The sequence below is a fragment of the Rattus norvegicus genome, chromosome 6 (assembly GCF_036323735.1).
Source record: "Rattus norvegicus strain BN/NHsdMcwi chromosome 6, GRCr8, whole genome shotgun sequence".
Lineage (NCBI taxonomy): Eukaryota > Metazoa > Chordata > Mammalia > Rodentia > Muridae > Rattus > Rattus norvegicus.
The window spans coordinates 129,388,969-129,407,469 of NC_086024.1; the positions used below are offsets into that span (position 1 = coordinate 129,388,969).

An 18,501-nucleotide genomic window follows, 5' to 3' on the forward strand; every position below is an offset into this window, starting at 1 on the left:
TTAATGCCACTTGTCAACTGCTTGAGGCGGAAGGCAAAGCTGAGAGCACACCTTTGAAGCATAGAGAGCCAGGCCTGCTGTCACACGCTGCACAGAGCAGCGCAGGCTTGAGCTGTACCTGCATCACACAGGCCCCGGCAGGGACAGGCCAGCAGTAGCTGGTTCGAAGCAGAGCTGGAGGATTGCAGCCTGCCCGAGGACTGCTCTACTCACCAGGCAAGCCAGGTCCTGCCCAGCTCAGTAGCTGCTTCGAAACATTGGAGACCAACAGAGGCCTCGGTGCTTGTCTGCCGCCCATACCCACTCCCCAGAGAACTCATAGCAACAGCACAACAGCCCCAATGCAGCTCCAGGACAGGGTGGAAGCAGGAACGGGGACAACGGGAAAACGAGAAGCCGCTACCCATAGAAATGCTTCGTTACCAGATGGCAGTATCTATTTTTGGGGTGTAGCTTGTTTTCCCCGCAGGATGTAACTGCTTATGACCAGGTCAGGAGCCTACGTTCCTTTCTGCTGTGTCTCCAGAGCTCTGAAACAGTGAACTAAGCTGTTTAGCAGCCAGAGTTTAAAGAAGAAACATCGACCACAAGATGCAGTGTTCATCCAGACCAAAGCTTTAAGAGTCAAGATTTTTGAGACAGTTTTCTACGGGCTCCACTCAATACCTATACATCTTGTGTCCCAAGGCCCTGCTTTCTCCGTAAGCCAGCAATGTACTGATACTCAGAAGGGCCCAGCTCCCTCCCACTTCCCTTGGCAAAAATATTGTTTTAAGAGAAAACACAAAACAAACCAACCTAGCAAACAGGAGATTGCCCTGCCCTTTATTCTGCTGCCCATCCTGGTCCTCCTATGACTCATCTTCCCAGTAACTATTCTCACAGAGGCAATGGAGACCGTAAGAATCGAGGACAGCACCGCACTTCAGCTGCACACAGCTTGAAGCAGCAGTGGCCCCAGCTGAGGGGTTGAGCACAGGAGGTGGCATCTAGAGCTACAGCTGGAGGCTAGGGTGGATGGCAGGGGTGGGAAGTTTCAGTTACGCCTGGCAATACAGAGATGGGGTTCTTAGATGCTGCAGAGTGGGCCCTGGGGGGGGAGACACGACCCCTCATTCTGAGCTGGGTCAGGTGCAGTTAGTTCCTCTGAGGGAGACAACCTTCATGGATCATGGCTCCACCCTTCCAGGATTATTAGAGGCTGATATGTAGAAGCAGAGAGACTGGTTTTTATATAAAACATACTCCATAAACCTTCTGCTTCATGCTGGCTCACTGCGCCAGAAATGGGTCCCCTTCTAGCCCAATGGCAGGGCAGCTGGGCACTTACTGGTGTGACAGATCAGGTTGGAGTCCCAAATGCCGTCCGAGCTGTTTGATCGTGCCCACACATATCCTGAAGACATTGCTTGGGGATGTCACTAAGTGCAACCTTGAAGGTGTCTATGGCCAAAGAAGTTGAGAGAAATGCAGTCCTCCCTGAGTTGCACTGCACTCAGGCATACAAAACACGACAAGCCCCGAAAAGGGCACTCGAATTTCACCCACGACTGCCCAACCATCTTTAACAGCACATTTTAAATGTGTTGCCGTATTACATCTCTGGATATCTCCAGAATCCACCCGTCTCCATTCCACAGGGCAGATTTATTTCCACAGGAAGGGAGTGAGGATGAAGGCAAACCCATCCTGAGTGTAAGCAGCTCATGGAAATTAGTTTCTCAGAAATGCCAGAGAATATTCGGAGATGTAAACAACCCTCCCTCACTTCTAGCTAGTGACTTTCTAGTGACTCTGCTCATACGCCAACCACCACCCCCACAACCTCTGCCCAGGGAAGCCGAGTTACCAGACCAGAAACATGCTGACACTCTACAGGGTGAGAGAGCACCTCGGGCTTTGGCTGGGAGGTGCATACATCCCAGTGTAGCTCACTCTGATGGAAAGAACCACTCCTCTCCCAGCTGCCACCAGCCCGGGGCCCTTCTGCTCGCCTTAGTTCTCAGAAGCTTTACTTTGCTCAGATGCAGTCGACAGCGCAATCTCAAGCTCACTGCTCCCTCCCCGTGCTTCATCAGTCTATCCACGGTGTGTGTGTGTGTGTGTGTGTGTGTGTGTGTGTGTGTGTGTGTGTGTACATGTGTACTAATAACTGGCATCTGGCAGGGACTTGAGACTCACCTGGCAAGCTCAATCCAGTCTTTCACAGGACCCCGGTCCTTTCCCCTAAAGTCAGCTAAGCTAGCAGGCCACCCAGCACAGCGGCCAGGCCACCAGAACTACCCTAGCCTGCTCACACCATCTTCTTGGTGCGGCTCTTCTCACGACTGTCAGGAACAGAGCATAAGTGTGAACTTTAGCATAGGCCCTGCCTAGTCCACCCTTCTACCTCTTACTCACCACAGGCCCACAAGCCGTTAGCTGAAGTCCTTGGGGCCAAGGCAGGCTCCGCTGCAGGGCTGACTCAGGCCATTTCCCATCACAGGCCCCTCTGCAGGGAAAGAGGTTTATGGACGCACGTGCCAGTGGGGCGGAGGCTACTCAGTTTGTCAGGCTCTGTACCAACTCTACAAGTTGGCTCTCAGTGCTTTCTAAACTTGAGTATTCAGAACTGGGGAGGTGGGGGGTGGAGGAAGAGGGAGAGGGAAAGGGAGAGGCTGGGGCAGGGAATGTTGGTGCACACATTAGTGATTACTGGTTGTTAACTTTAGGAATTACCGGAAAACAAAACCAAGCAGGCAACCCCGACAGAATTTCTACCAATCTGCTAGTTTTATTAAGAAGTACCATGTGAGTGTGTACTCAGAGTGCTGCCTTGTCAAAGTGAGAAGGGAATGCTCATGGGTGCTAAAATGTACAGAAAAGAAACTACATTCTACCCACTTACCATCTCCTCACAGCCTGGTGACCCTCTCATGTTCCTGACTTTTGGAAATGTTAAAAGTTTAAACTAATAAAATCTTCACTTAAGCAACAATGGTGGAAATGTGTTCCGAGGATCTGGAAGTGAACATTCTGTCCGCTTTGTTTCAAACTAACCTAATTCAATAAGGAACGCATCAAGTAAGTCAGAGACAATCCAAGAGTTGGCACACACCAACCAGCACGGTGGGATTTCAGCAAAGCACAGTGCTATTACAGAGGCCGTCAGAGGACAACTGTTACTGTGTCATCTCTCAGGAACGCAAGCTTACTAAAATATGCAACTCGTGAGCTTTTCTATGGGATGAAAACCTTTGGAGACCACCCTGCTACAACTGAACTGTTTACACTGCACTAAGTAAAAACATTAAAACAAAAACAAAAAAGGAAGATAAAAAGACACAGAGTGAACAGACAATAACTTTATTGGCTACAATTATTAAAAAGAAAAACAAACGGAACGGAAAGCTAAAGGTGACTGTGGTCCGGAGGTGCTGTTGCAGCTCTACAGTGACCGCTGTATGCACAAATACGTTTCTTTAAAAGGCTGCAGCATGTGACGGACGTAGTTCATTGTCAGCGGAACGCTCAGCCTGACTTCGCTAGTGACTCCCCTTTATTTACAGCAGAGAAGGCAGATGCGTTCTTCCGCTATGGAACCAGCAGCCGAGGCAAACTCTGGGGCCATCTATGACACTGAAACTGTCTGTGGTTGTTTAGCAAAGAAAAACAGACAAGAAAATAATGAATAAAGTACTATCTGCAAGTTAGAGGTGATCATTTTCCCTGCCAGTGGACAACACACGGTCTCCATGGCAGACACACCACCTTTACAGTCATTTCAACTATCTTTAAAATGTCTCATATACAGTATAAACTACAGAATTTATTGAAAAATAATTAAATTCCAGAGAAGCGATCAGCAGGTGGGAAGCTATGGGTTCTCGGACGTTGTTAAGCACAGAGGAGACACAGAGCCCGCTGCAGACACAGTTGGCTAAGGATGCGGCTGGCGGCTCAGCTCAGGGGCTGTGAAATAAAGGTGCAAGGCCTCCGTTTGCCAGCGTTACGTTTGTGCAGGAGGACTAGGTGCCTTCACCGAGCAAGGAGTAGTTTTAAATCAATAGGCCCTACAAGCAAACCGGGAGGTTGTGGATTTTTGACTGTTCTCCACGCTCGCAGCCACTGTCTGGTGGCTGCTGGTGAGCGACTGTACACAGGAACTGAACGGCAGAACCAAAACAGCCTCAAGTCCCTGCTAATCACACAGTGTGTCTGCACTGTTCTGAGGACGGACTACTGTCGAGACAATAAAAACATCAGTATTTTAAATGATAATTATAGGAGTGTTAGAGGTTATTCTAAATTTAATCATTTCATATAATATAAATGAAAAAAGAAACGTAACCAAAACATTTAAAAAGCATAATTAAGTGTTCAGTCAACACATTTCTGCCGTGCTTTCACTTTACAGACAGAAGAAAATGCCACAGACAAAGTAATAATAATAGCTAAAGTGTGCAAGTGTGTGACAAGCTGTAGGCATCCCCGTATGTTGTCAAGTCAGAACCACAGGCCTCCCCTCTGGAACACTGGCCAGCCCATGCTTCATGGACACAACCCAACAGAAGACAGGGCCTCCCTCCCTCCCTCTGTACGGCTGGGATTGCCAAGGGGCCACAGGGGGTGTCCCAGTACTGCAGCACCCCAGGAGCTCACGCACAGCCACAGCATCTGTGCAGCGGCCCACCTCGTCCTCACAGCCGCTGGCTGGCTTCTCCTCCTCCTGCTACACTGGCAGGGGAGGCACACGAAGTCATCACGGGAGGGAACAGAACAACTTTTCTCTAAAATGCAGTCTTTCAACCAGTGAGAGCCTGGGGACAACTCCCCAACACAAATGCATTCCTGATCTTCGCGTGTGTCTAACTCGTCATCGTACTTCTGATTCCCCAACTTGGTCTCTGGGTAAATCACAGTATGATTCAAACTGTGGGTCAAATTAATTTTCAGGTACTTTTATCAAACAACAACCAAAAAGAGGCGGGTACGGGGGGATAAAAGGAAAAACAGCCCAAGTTTGCTACTGATACAACATTCTGAATAGTGGCATAAAATTTGAGCCCTGAGAATGGATGATCTAAGCATATCCAATTCTGATCTTTTTAATATTAACAAAAAAATACTCTCCTTATGGTTACAAAATATATTGAGGCATTTTCTTCCACCAGGAATGGAACTGTAAAACAGTCTGATTTTGGTGCCAGGATGCCAGAGCACCCCAGGACATAAATGCACAAATCACAATGCAGAGAATCAGGTAGTTTATAAATTACCAAGAGACGGTAATAGGACAACAAATTCCACCTCCCACAATCCCACCCTACCTTACTATCTCACTGTACAAATTATAGCTACAACATTCAAAAGATCACCTGGTTTGCACATGCTATGATGTCTTGCATTAAGGTTTGTGTGTGTGTGTGTGGGGGGGGTGTGTTTGTATGTAGGGGTGTGTGTGTGTGTGTGTGTGTGTGTGTGTGTGTGTGTGTGTGTGTGCATGGGGGAGAGGGATGTTCTAAATCAAATAGACAACTACAATTTCAAGTTAGAATTAAATATTTAAGATGAGTCAGCCAAATTGATTTCACCAAACACTAATTCAGATCCCGATTTTCAGATGGGCAATTACGTAATCCTTGGAGAAGCTCACTCTCCCCCCCTTCACGTGGGGTACCTGACAGCCCGAGTGCTCAGCGCACACGGCGTCTCTCTCGAGCGGATGGTGCAGTGAAGCCAAAGGTGACTGGAACCTAAGTGCAGCATTGCATGAAGCATCAGCCTCAGAAGACGTGTGGGAAGCACGAGCCACCCTGGCTCAGCGTGCTGAAACTTCAAGCGTAATAGGGCTAAATGCAGCAAAACTCTCCTGTATGTCGGTGGGAGGGCATGAGCAACCCATATAGCATTTTAAAATGTAAATTAAGAGGTATTATAGTCACAGTGCAAAAAATTAAACTTCAAGCATGATACATAAACATAGCACCAACGGGAAAATGCACGCAAAGGGAGGGGACTGAGGTGTGTAAGTGAAGAGGGCCCACAAGCCCGGTCCAGGCGCTTCAGCAAATGCCTAAACAGCTTTAGTTTCTCTGATTCTGAGATGAACTAAGGACCTAGTTTATCTAAACTCACGACTTCCACCCCAGACGAGTCAGTCCTGGCAGTCTGCCTCAATGCTGACCCCATGAGACTGACGGCCCAGCATGGGTGACTCTGGCAACACTGCCAGGACGTGCTCCAGTACAAACCTGCGGCATGTCTATCTAGGCGGACTGCATCTCAGGCTCATTTTGTCAATGAACAATGGTCGACTGGGCAAGCACTTCCACCACTGGGACCCCTGGCAGAAAGTTCTGAGGAAAACTGGGCATCTAGCCACATATCCTGTCTATAATGGTGCTTTAAAACTCCATCTACTCACGCCGGGTTTTCGAATGTTTTCAGGACACGCAACAGAAATCCTACTGCAGTAATTCTGGTGCAGGTGCTCTGGTGAGCTGCCACCCATCTCATCCAATGCATAACCCGGGAAGGCAAGATAAGAAAGCAAACTATCAGGCCCGTACTTTTAAGGCAAGAGCCCTCTGCAGCACTACGTGACCTCTGAAAACCTGGCCTCGACTCATCGATGGCCAACACTGACTCCAAGTCTGTCCCTTACTACTATGTGCCACAGCGACAGGGGGCTGCCCCGCCCCTTCCTCCACTGCCCTCCACAACACCAGAGCTTCCTTTGCAAACTGTTCTGCTTTGCTGGGCTTGACAACTGCAGCAAACAGGCACTGGTGTGGAGGAACCGCAGGGTCAGGACCCCCGAGCTCTAGGGACTGTCAGAGGGTTAAGCTCCATGATCTCTAACACCAAGCCAAGTCAAGTCAACAGAAATGAAATGTGAAAACAAAAACAAACAAATAAAAACCCAGAAACCTGTCAAAGTGATTTAAAAACTCGCCAATAAACACCAGCATCAAAGCGCTCCTGTGACTAAACAAAGCAGGGTGGATAAAGAAGACAAGATTGTGTCTGCGCAAAAACTAAAGCTACAATTAGTTCCAAAGAGTTTATACACATATTAAAGGTTTTATTCTGTTATCTATCTCATTATCAAACTTTAAGTTCTGCCGTCAATCTTTCTGCTCTGTGTCGGCTTGAGTCATCCTTTGTGGTGTGCTGCTATGGTTCTGGTCACTGCCTTGCCGCCTGTGAGTCTGGAAGCTTCAGCTGTTAGGAACCAGAGGCTGGTTAGCTTTGAGGCTGCGGAGGGCTCTTCGTGCTGCAGCAGACTTTGCGATCCTGTAGCTCCGGCCGACACCTTTAAACTTCCCCTTTCCCACCACTTCCACGGTGACTCTGACCTTCCCATCGTAAGTTCTCTCCGCTGGGCTGCAAAACCCCAGACAGTTGAGTTAGAAATCACAAGTATTTGTTATTACTGTCAGTCAGCACCTCTAGCCCTCCTGGGCCAAGTCTGGCCTCTGAGCTGACCGTGTACTAGGCCTCATCACACACAGGCCGCTCTCCCCTCCCGCACTCCCATGACTTCACTTTATGAAAACAAAAAGGAAAAGAGCAGTGGTCAGACCAACATGGAGGCTGGGAGGAAGCAGGCCCAGACGCTCTCAGTCAGTAGTTATGGTTTCTTGAGAAGCCTTGTGTAAGGTTCTACAGGCACGCGCCCTGCTTACCTAAACTTGGCAGTTTCTGGTTCCATCTCAAGCAATTCTCTTACCGGAGAACGAGGCACATTTGCAGAAAACTTTTCTATAATCAAAATAAAAGATTATATAAGGTGACTAAAGGCCCCAAAAGCATTTTAAACAGTGGTCTTGTATACACCGGGGGGAAAGAGCCCACACTGTACCTATTAGAGGCCGCATCATCGGATAGTACACCTGCCAGACCACCTCCAGGGACATCCCACTGTCCATATAAATGGCACCAGCAAGAGACTCAAAAATGTCTCCCATGGCCTTGGGGACTTCAATATCCTCTTCTTTCTCCTCATCCTCCTCGGATCTCCTAAGCTATTGAAGAAAAGTGACTTGTCAAATAGGCACCTTCAAAGGCTATCTATCCCCAGACTGGGTTCTCTTAGCTGCCGTTAACAAGAGTAACCAACACCACGTGCGCCTGCTTCACAGCAGTGAGTATTCCAAAACCACATTCCCAAGAACCAAAGTGACAAGTACCTGTGCCCAGCAAAGGGAAAACACTTGTAAATTAGAACAGAACTTAAGTGTAATCCAGAATTACAAGTTAAACACTGTCACAGTCACCTGCAACCAAATAACTGCCTTTCTCAGAAAAGGCCCTCCTTAGCACCTAGCAAGAGCAACAACAGTGTGGGGATGAGGTTAGAGACCACCACTTTCTGGGCAGAGAAATCCTTTCTGAAGCCCTTTCCCTCCAGGCTCCCAATCACTGAAACATGAACTACACTCACTATGACAGCATAGCTGACACAGTGCGTACTCAGACCCACGGGATAAAACAGTAGCTGTGTAGAGCCCACAGTTCTTTAGTGCGCCCGTCCTATCTCTGGCAATAGCTAACTGCATGCGCAAGCCTCTGTATCACACTCACGCTCACTAAGCGTCCTAACTAAAGCTATTGAACCCCTGAGAAGACTCATTGGAGGAAATGAGCCCTCTCAAGATGATCATGGTGGCGGTCAGCCCTCAGCTGCGAGTGCGAGCACAGCATGTGAGGGAGCAGCTGCAGTGGGGAGCTCCAGTCTCTGTATACATGAGGTCTGGACTCATCAGCGACAGTGTATCGCCAAAAGCTAATGCTGACAGCCTGAGGACTGCATAACTAGATAGCTCCAATTCTCTTTTTTTGTTTACTTATATTTTCTAATAACAACAAAGCACAAATTATAGTGAAGGAAAGGGGAAATTTTAACTTGTACACAAATTAGTCAATATATTACAATCTTGATATTCATGACCCATACCCCATGGCTCGAGGATAAACAGGAAATGTCAAACCTGGCAGGTTAGTTCCCTCTTCTTACAGCTAAGGAAGCTGAGACCCAGACAGACAGACTTCTTGAGACAAACTAGCTCAGTTAGAAGAGCCAAGTACTGGCCGCTCGTACGTGATAAAGGGCAGCGAAGACTGGAGAAAACTGACAGAGCTGATAAGCCCTTCGTCGGCACCAAGAGGGCTTGAATTTAGTTTTAGTGAACTCCACAAACTTAGAGCTTAAATATCTGTAAAGAATGAGATAGCAATCGACACAGGACACCCCTCACCGTCGATTGTGGCTGTGACTGCTAACAGACGCAAGGAGGAGCAGGAGCCCTGCTGTTTTACTGCCAGGGCTTCAGCCCCAGACTTACTATTCCAACAGTTTGCAGTGATCGTAGGAGAGATGGCAAAAGTTAAAATAAGGACAGTGACCCGAGAACAAAGCCCTCCACTGAAATGGAAGCTCCTTGGGTCAGGTGCAGGAAGCTGAGCACCATCACTGCCTACAGCCAGCGCCCTGTGCTGCACGCACGCATCCGAGCCAAGCAGCTCGGCCCAGTGGCAGATGCCTCCCAGCACCCAAAGCTTACAAACTTCAGTCTGCTTTTCAATAAGAGTTCCCACTTCAACAATGCAAGTGTACATTTGTGAGGCTTACCTGACCCACTTAGAAAAGACAGGAACAGATTATCCTGTGGTGTCAGGCAAAGGACACTTTGGGGAATGAGACGAGTTGTACTTCTCTAACTGTCTATGCCTGCTGTAGGAGCCTCTCTGGGGTAACTGAAAACCCAGGCTCCTTGCCCCAATGACCACTTGGTCCACGGAGTGGGCAGTCAAGTTTCAAAGGCTTACCCAAGTGAGGCAAGTCATTCCCGGTTGTGCTGGAGATCAGGCAGCATGCGGGCAACCTGGTCTGGCCTGCAACGACCCCTCTGGACAGCCACGAGTCAGCACTCAAACTGCCCAAACTCACAGTCAGCTGCTTCCCTCTGCTCCTCGTTCACGGTTTAAACAGCACTAACCTCAGAGTCCATTCCTTGCATCTCGTTCTTCTCCAGCTGAAACTGCACGAAGTCATCAATGACGTGGAAGAGCTCAGGAGAGACGGCTTTAAAGTACTTGTGGTAGTCATACTTCACAGCCAGCGACGCAAAGATGGTGTTATTGACCAGGGCAGAGCGCAGGTCAGTCAGGACCCCTGGAGAATGCTGCCGTGGGTCTTCATAAAGGTGCTTGGTTATGAGGTAGTCCAAAATCGCATCTCCCAGGAATTCTAAGCGCTGGTAACAATCTGCACAGAGACCCAAAGTGCAATGATGAGCCTGCATGAGCACATGCATTTCTGCACACTGCGTCTGCATGGGGGCTGATGGGAAAGCTGCAGCCCAGGCTCCTTGAGATTTCTCCTGAGGAGCATTTCCATTTCCCTCCTCAGTGAAATTACTGGGCATAGACTCCCTAATGCACTGGACGTGTTAATGGTAATTGAAAGCATATTTATTATACATAAATTGGGCCATATGATCTTCCAGTGGCCAAATGATATGCTTACTTTGGAGGGGAAAAGCCACTTTCCAGATGCAATCCAGGTCCTAGCTCCTCTTTCCTTGGACACTACACTGGCCAGAGAAGCACTAAGCATCACTCCTGAGTCTCTATTACCATGCTGGCCTCTCAGGAAAGCCATACATGGCACACATGCCTTCTGTCCATTGCCATCAAGGCAGTGTGTCACCCATACTCTGCAAGTGTGTTAAGTGAAATAATTCCTTAATACTTTCACATTGTAGGTTACATGGGATAGCAGCAGGGAAAACATGACTCTTCAACTCAAACTAGACATACTGGACTGGACAAACCACGGGACTAAGAAAGAACTGTGTGCTAGGTACAAAGAGGACTGCTTGTCAGAATGAAAAAAGATACCAGTGCTGACCAGCACCTTCAATTCCTCAGAGCCATTAAAAGAATCCACTGAGCCGAGAAAATGAAGCTGGGACAGAAGTGACCTGTTCCAGAGTATCCAGTGGGTGAAGAGGTGAAAAGAAGACAACCCAGGCTAGCACCCAGGTCTCACCATCTCTAGCAATGGGTGGACCACAGGCTAGCACCCAGGCTAGCACCCAGGTCTCACCATCTCTAGCAATGGGTGGACCACAGGCTAGCACCCAGGCTAGCACCCAGGCTAGCACCCAGGTCTCACCATCTCTAGCAATGGGTGACCACAGCATTTCCTCTCTATAAAGAAAAGCAGGCTTTACCCTGGGCTGTCACTGTCAGGGTTAACATTTTGTAAACAGTGTTAACCTACACGGCTTTTACATCCAAACTACAAGCTTTTCATTCTGCTTTGACACCCTGATATTCTCGCACAGAAAGCAAACCATAAGCTTTCTCTGGGCTCACAAGCTGGACTGACTAGTTCTAAAGCCTCTTGGATAGTGAGACACTGTTAATCAGGAGGAAAGGCAAGCACTGTGCAGCAGGCATAATGACCCCTCCTGCAGAGGGTTTGTTTAATTTTCTCATCTTCAGATTTAAAAAGACAGGAAGAGAGGTGCCTTTGTTTAGGAACAACAAAAAGACGTAGAAATGCATCCAGAAAACAGGAGTGAAACCAGAAGCTAAAGCAGTGATGAGCGGTGAGCCTAAGAAAGGCACCAGGCTCCCTTTCTCCACAAGCAGCATGTGAAATGCCTCCTGGAGGATGCAGGAGCCACACCCTGGCAGCCACCTCACCAAGCATTCTGACTCCCCAGCAGATAGGGACGTTACGAGTTCTGCTCTCTTTTACTTCCTCCCACAGCCATGCGTACTGAGCACTAACACTGTGCATGCATAGACCTTATTTGTGTAAGGCCAAAACAATACACAAAGTCTCCTGCTTTGGGACAGGAGTGTGGCCCTGGGGATCCTTACCAGTAATAGTGTTGTAGTGGTAGGAGGCATGTGTAAAAGCCTGCAGAAGGTAAGCCTTATTCTTGAATATGTAGTTGATTTTCTTTTCAAAATTTTCAAACCCAGATATGAGGTGGTTCAGGGTTTTCTCTGCATCTGGATGGTCAAACATACACCTTGGCGGGATCTTCAAGCAGCCATACTCCAAGTCTTTCCCTGCAGAGGAGCGGGGACTGACTGCAGCAGCACAGCTCCCTGAAGGGCTCTTCTGTTGGCTGCTTGAGTTCTCCTGAGCAGGGTACGAGGCCTTGTCCCGGCTGGTCCTTTTGATGACTGGGAGCACCTTCAGCCCCAGCGAGCAGAGGAAGAGCTGAGCAGCCCTCTCACCACAGCTGGTTAAGTAACAGCCCAGCAGGGCCTCCACGCAGTCCGCTATGCTCTTGTCCGCGATGCACTGCTCAGTGTGCAAGTCGTAAGAAATGGACTGCTTCCCTGTGTCCACGCCACAGTTTTCTTCTGATGGATTCCAGAAACCTACCACAAAGTCATCCTCTTCAACGGCTTTGCTAGGATCCAGATAGCACATTGCATCCCAAGAGCTGTAATCAAAATCCTCAAGGTCTGAGGAAAACGGCACACTGCCCAGGGAGGCCTTTTTGGGCATTTTCCATTCATATGCAGAATCAGAGGTGGAAAAGGGGGAAAGAGGGATTTTCTTCACAAAGGCCCCTGAGCCCATTAGCATGCTGTCTATAAACTGAATGTGCTCCTGGTCATACTCCAGGAGGTCGTCTTCATACTCAGCCTCCTCCTTGGGAGCCCTCCACGCCAGCTCCTCCTCCTCCTCCTCCTCACAGTCCTCACCCAGTTTGCCATTAGCCAGCAAGCAGTCTTTTGTCTGAAATGGGGACGGGAAGGAGGAGAGACAGAGCTGCTGTTTTAAAGGGTTTGAAACTCAATAAAAGCAAGGGTCATGGATAATTTCAAATGACAACCACAAATACTAAAAGGCAACTTTAAAAATCATGGCCATTTGTTTTCAATTAACATAAAATAAGTTATTTAATCATATAAACAGAGTCAAACATGCTCTTTGAATGTTCATTTTCTATGTTATAAAATGACCTTTATCCAGTATAAATCTGTAGAGAAGAATTCGGAACAAGGATAAAGTTAAACTTGATGTCCGCCATGCAGAACGTCTGTGAGCAGCCTGACTCTGAGGACAGAAGAGCCCTCTGGTGCCCTCACAGGCCTGCCTTCCACTTGGCTATCGGCATGTGAAAATGTGGTTGCCTGACTTTCAAAGCAACAAAATGAAATCCCAGATGTAGAAAAAGCATTATCTTTTCAATTAAGAACATAATATAAAAGCAGACAAAATTATTTCTAAAAATCTTTACCACTAAAAACTGTAGGAGGGTTTTACAATAGTTTTTCTTTCTACTTCCACACTTCAAACCAAAAAAACATTGGCTACAATGTAAAATTAAACTGCTTTGCTTTAAAAATTAAAAATAAACATGATCACTGAAAGAAGGTACAAATTTGGGAAATTCTTCTTCCACCCTCTGTTCTGAGCCCTGGTACTCAGGATCCTAGCAGGCTGACAGAACAGAAGAAAATTTAGACTAACATGAAACACAATAATCTCAGTTCTGTCAAAAATCTTTGCTAATTCCAACTTTTCTGGCAAAAGCTTGTTTGTGACTGGCAACTTTAATAATGGGCTGTGATTCGCCAGTGAGGTCATCTTCTGCAATGCTAAGAAGTGCAATGTCTGCAGTGCCACCAAGACGACACATGAACGCACAGCACCACCACTCTACTCGGGCAGGCGCAGGACAGCAAGCTTCAACTTTGATTGAAACAACTTTCCAGAATATTGTGACAAAACCCTTTCAAACTATTTTCCATTTGATTGTAAAACAAGGCATACGTTTCATTTTAAACCAGACTCAAAAAAGATAGAAATTGGGTGTTTGTTTGAAAAAAGAATATCTGAGTCTAGCCTTGTAATCATATGCAATCAATAAAAAACAAACAAACAAACAAACAAAAAACCACCAAAAATCCATTTGAAAAATACAAAATACCAAACCATCAACTGGGGTCCAAAGGGTGGCTCAGATATTAATAATACCGACTGCTCTCGCCAGACCATCTGGGTTCAGTTCTCAGCACCAACATAGCAGTTTATAACCACCTCTAATGCCAGATCCAATGCCCTCTTCTGGCCTCTGCAGGTACCAGCATCTACAAGGTGCACAGACATGCAGGCAAAGCACCCAGCTAGTGGCAAATCTCAGAAAACTATATCCTGTCAAAACTTTTCAGTTTTTCCAAGATAACATGAGTGGCCTGGAACTCACTGTGTAAACCAGGCTGGCCTTGAACTCAGAGATCCACCTGCCTCTATATCCCAGGTGATGGGAAAAAAGCACGTGCCACCATATCAGCTTTATTATTTAGGCCTTAAGACAAAATGGCCAAATTTGAATTATTTAGCCTGAGGTTTTAAACTGCAAAGCTTCTGCATAAGTCATGTTTCTGTAACATGGTGCTGCCACCCAGTGATCCTGGGCATTTTATGTCCCTGGCACTGTGCAGACTCTTCATTTTCACAAGGAGGAGTTATACTTCAAAAATGCTGTCCAAAGCACAAGCATTTGAACAGAGTGCGCACGTGTATGTTGTATGTGTGCACGTGCGCTCTGTGTGCCTGTGTGTGTCTCAACAGTACTGTCTACCTGAGCTGCCCTCACTCTCTCTTCTAGGAGGCATTCAGAGACCCAGGTATGACCTAGGGGCAGACACTGGAACTGGAAGGACACAATCCACAACCACCCTGTGACTTGGCAGTAATTGAGTGTGTGGAAGGCAACGGATGAAAGCCTGCACCGTCTGGTAGTGCGTGCTAGGGACCGAAGTGCTGAGTCAGCAGAGAAGGACAGAAAGCAGAAGTGAACGCTGTAACCTGTAAGTCAGGAAAGCCCTGGTGCCCAGGTGTGTCACTGCTACCTAAAGGATCAAATATACAAACAGAAGATGAGGCCTGCTGGACTGTTTTTTGTAGAAAGTACAGACTTTTTCTAAGGTAAAGTCTACACTTTTCTAAGGTATGTGTGTGAATGTGTGTATAGACATATGCAAATGTGTGTATTATAAATTAATAACAGGGCTGGAGAGATGATTCAGTGGTTAAGAGCACTGACTGCTCTTCCAGAGGTCCTGAGTTCAAATCCCAGCAACTATGTGGTGGCTCACAACCATCTGCAAAGAGATCTGATGTCCTCTTCTGGTGTGTCTGAAGACAGCTACAGTGTACTTATATATAATACATAAATCTTTAAACAATAAAAAACTAAAGAATAAAAATAAATTAATTATCAAATATCATCCTCAGACTTAATTTGCATTAAAATATTCTTAATGATCTCCAACTAAACTGAATTTCTGTGGTAAGTCAAATCCTACTTGAGTTACAAATATACTCAGCACGCAGGCCTACATCAGTGCGGCCTCAGAGACCACATCACCTACAGACACTCACTGAGACAGAAACATCAGAAACTAAAAGAAATGGTGTTACCATTATCAGCCGGAAGTAAAAATGAAATGATGCAAGCCCATTTATCATCAATACAAAATAAATCTGGCAGGCGGCGATGCCTGAACAGATGGGTACTTCAAAGTACAAGACAACTCTCCCAGCTGCCCCCTGGTGGCTTCAGGACAAGACAAAGGAAGCTGTGGCTACTGAAGAGAAATCTCCAGTCTTTCCGGTACACTGCAGCCTTCCCACATGGCGACTGCTGTCTAGTTGGCAAGTGGACACAGTCCCAGGCTAGCACTGCCCAAGCTAGTCCGTGCTGAACTGAATTCTTCCAGACACAGCCTGGAGATCACAGGTCACTGCAAAGTCACTTCAACAGATGGCTAAGGACACACTGTAACGTGAGAGTGACGGAACCTGAGAGGGCTCTGACTTTATTTTTAAGTGGAAACATAACAGAAGTTTATGCCTCTGGAATGGGGGTGGGGGGGAGCAGAAATCACACTGCACGAAACCAACGCTGTTTCTGAAGCCGTAGATGGCCTGCCAACACACGAAATATCTACTACATGGTAAACACACAGCACAGAGAAAACAAGGACAAAATTCTTCAGTCAACAAAAACAAAAAAGCTGCATGCTGAGAGCTTACCATTTCATCCTTTTCCCATTTCTCTGAGTTACTTTTGTCTTGGTTTACCACATAACCAGGAGGAAGCCAATTCACAGGAGGATCAAATATCGACACCACCATGCGGCTGGGCAGTCCCTGCTTCTTGCCAAGGCGGTACAGGTTACAGTTGCTGACCTGGGCAGAAGAGGCATAAACGCTTACCCATAGACAGCCACGGCGGGAAATACAGCACGCCATACATTTTTGCCAGTGTTCTTTGTATTGCACAAATAAATGGAAACCAATTATAAGGACTACATAGTTAAAACAACAACTCTAAATGTCTAAGTATTGGATATCCTTTGGTGTCAAATAATTATTTAATCCAAAATGGAATTCACAAAACCCCAATGTATATAAACTCCTCTTATGAGTCAAAGAAAGAGTTCAATTTCAAAGTTTAAAATCACGGACTGATGTGATGAAATTCAAGATGGCCAGTGGAACAGGGAGCAGAAGACGTCAAGACCCTGGAACTCAAGACGCCGTGATATTCCTAAGGAGTAAAGGGCAAATGTGCTTCAGGTGAGAACTGTCACTATAGAAAACCATGTTGTGTGTCTGGAGTCTAAGCGCCAACAGGACGCCAGTCCTGAGGCTCTCGAATCCGGCTCTTTTTTTGTAGGTGGACTCAGAGCACTGGGGTAAAAGGTGCTGAAGAGCACCTGTTGTACATACACCACTGAGGTGGCTTCACTATCCTCTCTGTCCTTTTGCTTTTCCTAATGGCTCTACCATGTCCCTAATTTACTCAAAACATGACCTTTCTGTCTAGCTCTGACTTGGAGACTAGGATCTACCACCACCATCAATCCCATTTCCAGTTTCTAAAACTTGCTGGGATACTTCAGGAGCCTCTCCATGAGCTCCAATGCTTGGCTATCGTCTGGCTCCCACACTCAGCACTGGCTCCAGTCTGCTAGGAACCACGCAGGAGCAGAAACGAATGGTGCTCGCAATGTGGCAGCAGCTCTGCTTGGGGCCAGCAGGAGCCAACACACTTCTCAGCTGTTTACCATGGAGCCGACATACATAAATGTACATAAATGCTGGTTTCCTTCCCCATGCTATGTAAGAGCATCCCAAGAGGAAGACAGCAATGGGGGGGAGGGGGAGGAACATTCCAAATTAAGAGAAATGCTCAGTGGAACGGAAAAGATACACTAAGGACTTGTTATGAGGCAAAATTCAAGTAGTAGGTGGCGATGAGGATGATCACATGCAGGGGCTAGCCTGAGCAAAGACACAGGCTGTACAGTGGGCATGAAGCTTGTGTTAAGACTGGCAAGCTGGAGTCTGGGTCAGGGTCTGTCTGGAAGAGGATGCTGAACCTACCTTGATACCAGGCAGAGGACACGATAATTATTTCTACAGACGAATGGATGACGTTTTGAAATAAAGTCGTACCCTTCTTGCTTAATAGGGTCTGCTATTCTTACTTCATCCGTCTTCACTGACTGACCTTCCTCTTGTAAGGAGCCCCAAGAGCTCCCTCCATGTCTTCCTCCTGACACCTGCCACTGTCACTGCCCATCATGGCCACACTGTCACAGTTGTCAGGGCCTCACCAGTGGACTGTCTGAAGAACACTGAGAAGGCAGCCAGCAGGTGTGGCCTCTAGTCTCAGACATACTCAACTAAAGACCTGGGACTAGGAATGACCCAACACAAGCTAACCCACTGTCTGGGGAGCAGTCTGTTCATTTACAAAATGGTGGCATATCTAACTACGAGGAGCTGGCAGAGAAGAACAGTGTTGTTTGTAAAATGTTCACAAGTCTGGTATTCAAAAGCAAGCTGCCATGACGGTGATAGGTAAGAGGCCCACAGCTACACTGTCTGCCACCTACTGCATGTGTTAGCCTCTCCTGCCTCACTGTCCTGGCCTATTAAGTGGGGATATACAAACACACACCTCTCTAGGGTATAAGAAAAGTTTTAAATTAGCCTATGTATTTCTCTCTATACCGTGACATACATGTTCTATATAAAGGGATTAGAAGAGAGTCCAGTAGAACAAGCAGTTAAAGGATCACTTCTTTTTTTGTTCTTTTTTTTTTTCGGAGCTGGGGACCGAACCCAGGGCCTTGCGCTTCCTAGGTAAGCGCTCTACCACTGAGCTAAATCCCCAGCCCCAAAGGATCACCTCTTATGAAATCTCTACTCACTTCAGTCCCCTTCTGCTCTCCTTTTGGCTTGGCTGTGCTCTTCAGCCTACACTACAGCCAGTGGCACGTCAGTCTCTTTAATGATCACTCTATTAACAGTGTTATCTCCTTGCTCAAACTTCAGGTTATAGCATGCATAGCACGCACAACCTCCCCTGCGTACAGCTTGGCCTCATCTCTCCCAGCCTCCCTCAGCTGGTTCCTCAGTCCTCATTGTCACTGCCTTTCTTTACTGAATGCTACCAC

The 18,501-nt window shown here is 47.1% G+C and overlaps 1 protein-coding gene across 8 annotated transcripts in view; it reads right to left on the bottom strand.

The window, feature by feature from the left end:
* Positions 1–3,329: 3,329 nt before the first annotated feature.
* The window catches only part of Dicer1 (dicer 1 ribonuclease III), a 64,955-nt gene continuing 49,783 nt past the window's right edge, over positions 3,330–18,501 (bottom strand). For 7 of the 8 annotated variants that reach the window (XM_063261772.1, XM_039113363.2, XM_039113362.2 and 4 more), the window contains 6 exons: positions 16,067–16,222; positions 11,881–12,757; positions 9,984–10,252; positions 7,847–8,009; positions 7,671–7,746; positions 3,330–7,368 (listed from right to left, as the gene is read on the bottom strand). In XM_063261772.1, coding sequence (XP_063117842.1) covers positions 7,203–7,368; positions 7,671–7,746; positions 7,847–8,009; positions 9,984–10,252; positions 11,881–12,757; positions 16,067–16,222 — 1,707 coding nt within the window. In that variant the 3' untranslated portion in view covers positions 3,330–7,202. The remainder of the gene's footprint in view (positions 7,369–7,670; positions 7,747–7,846; positions 8,010–9,983; positions 10,253–11,880; positions 12,758–16,066; positions 16,223–18,501) is intronic. The other variant, NM_001427215.1, reaches the window with a different exon arrangement.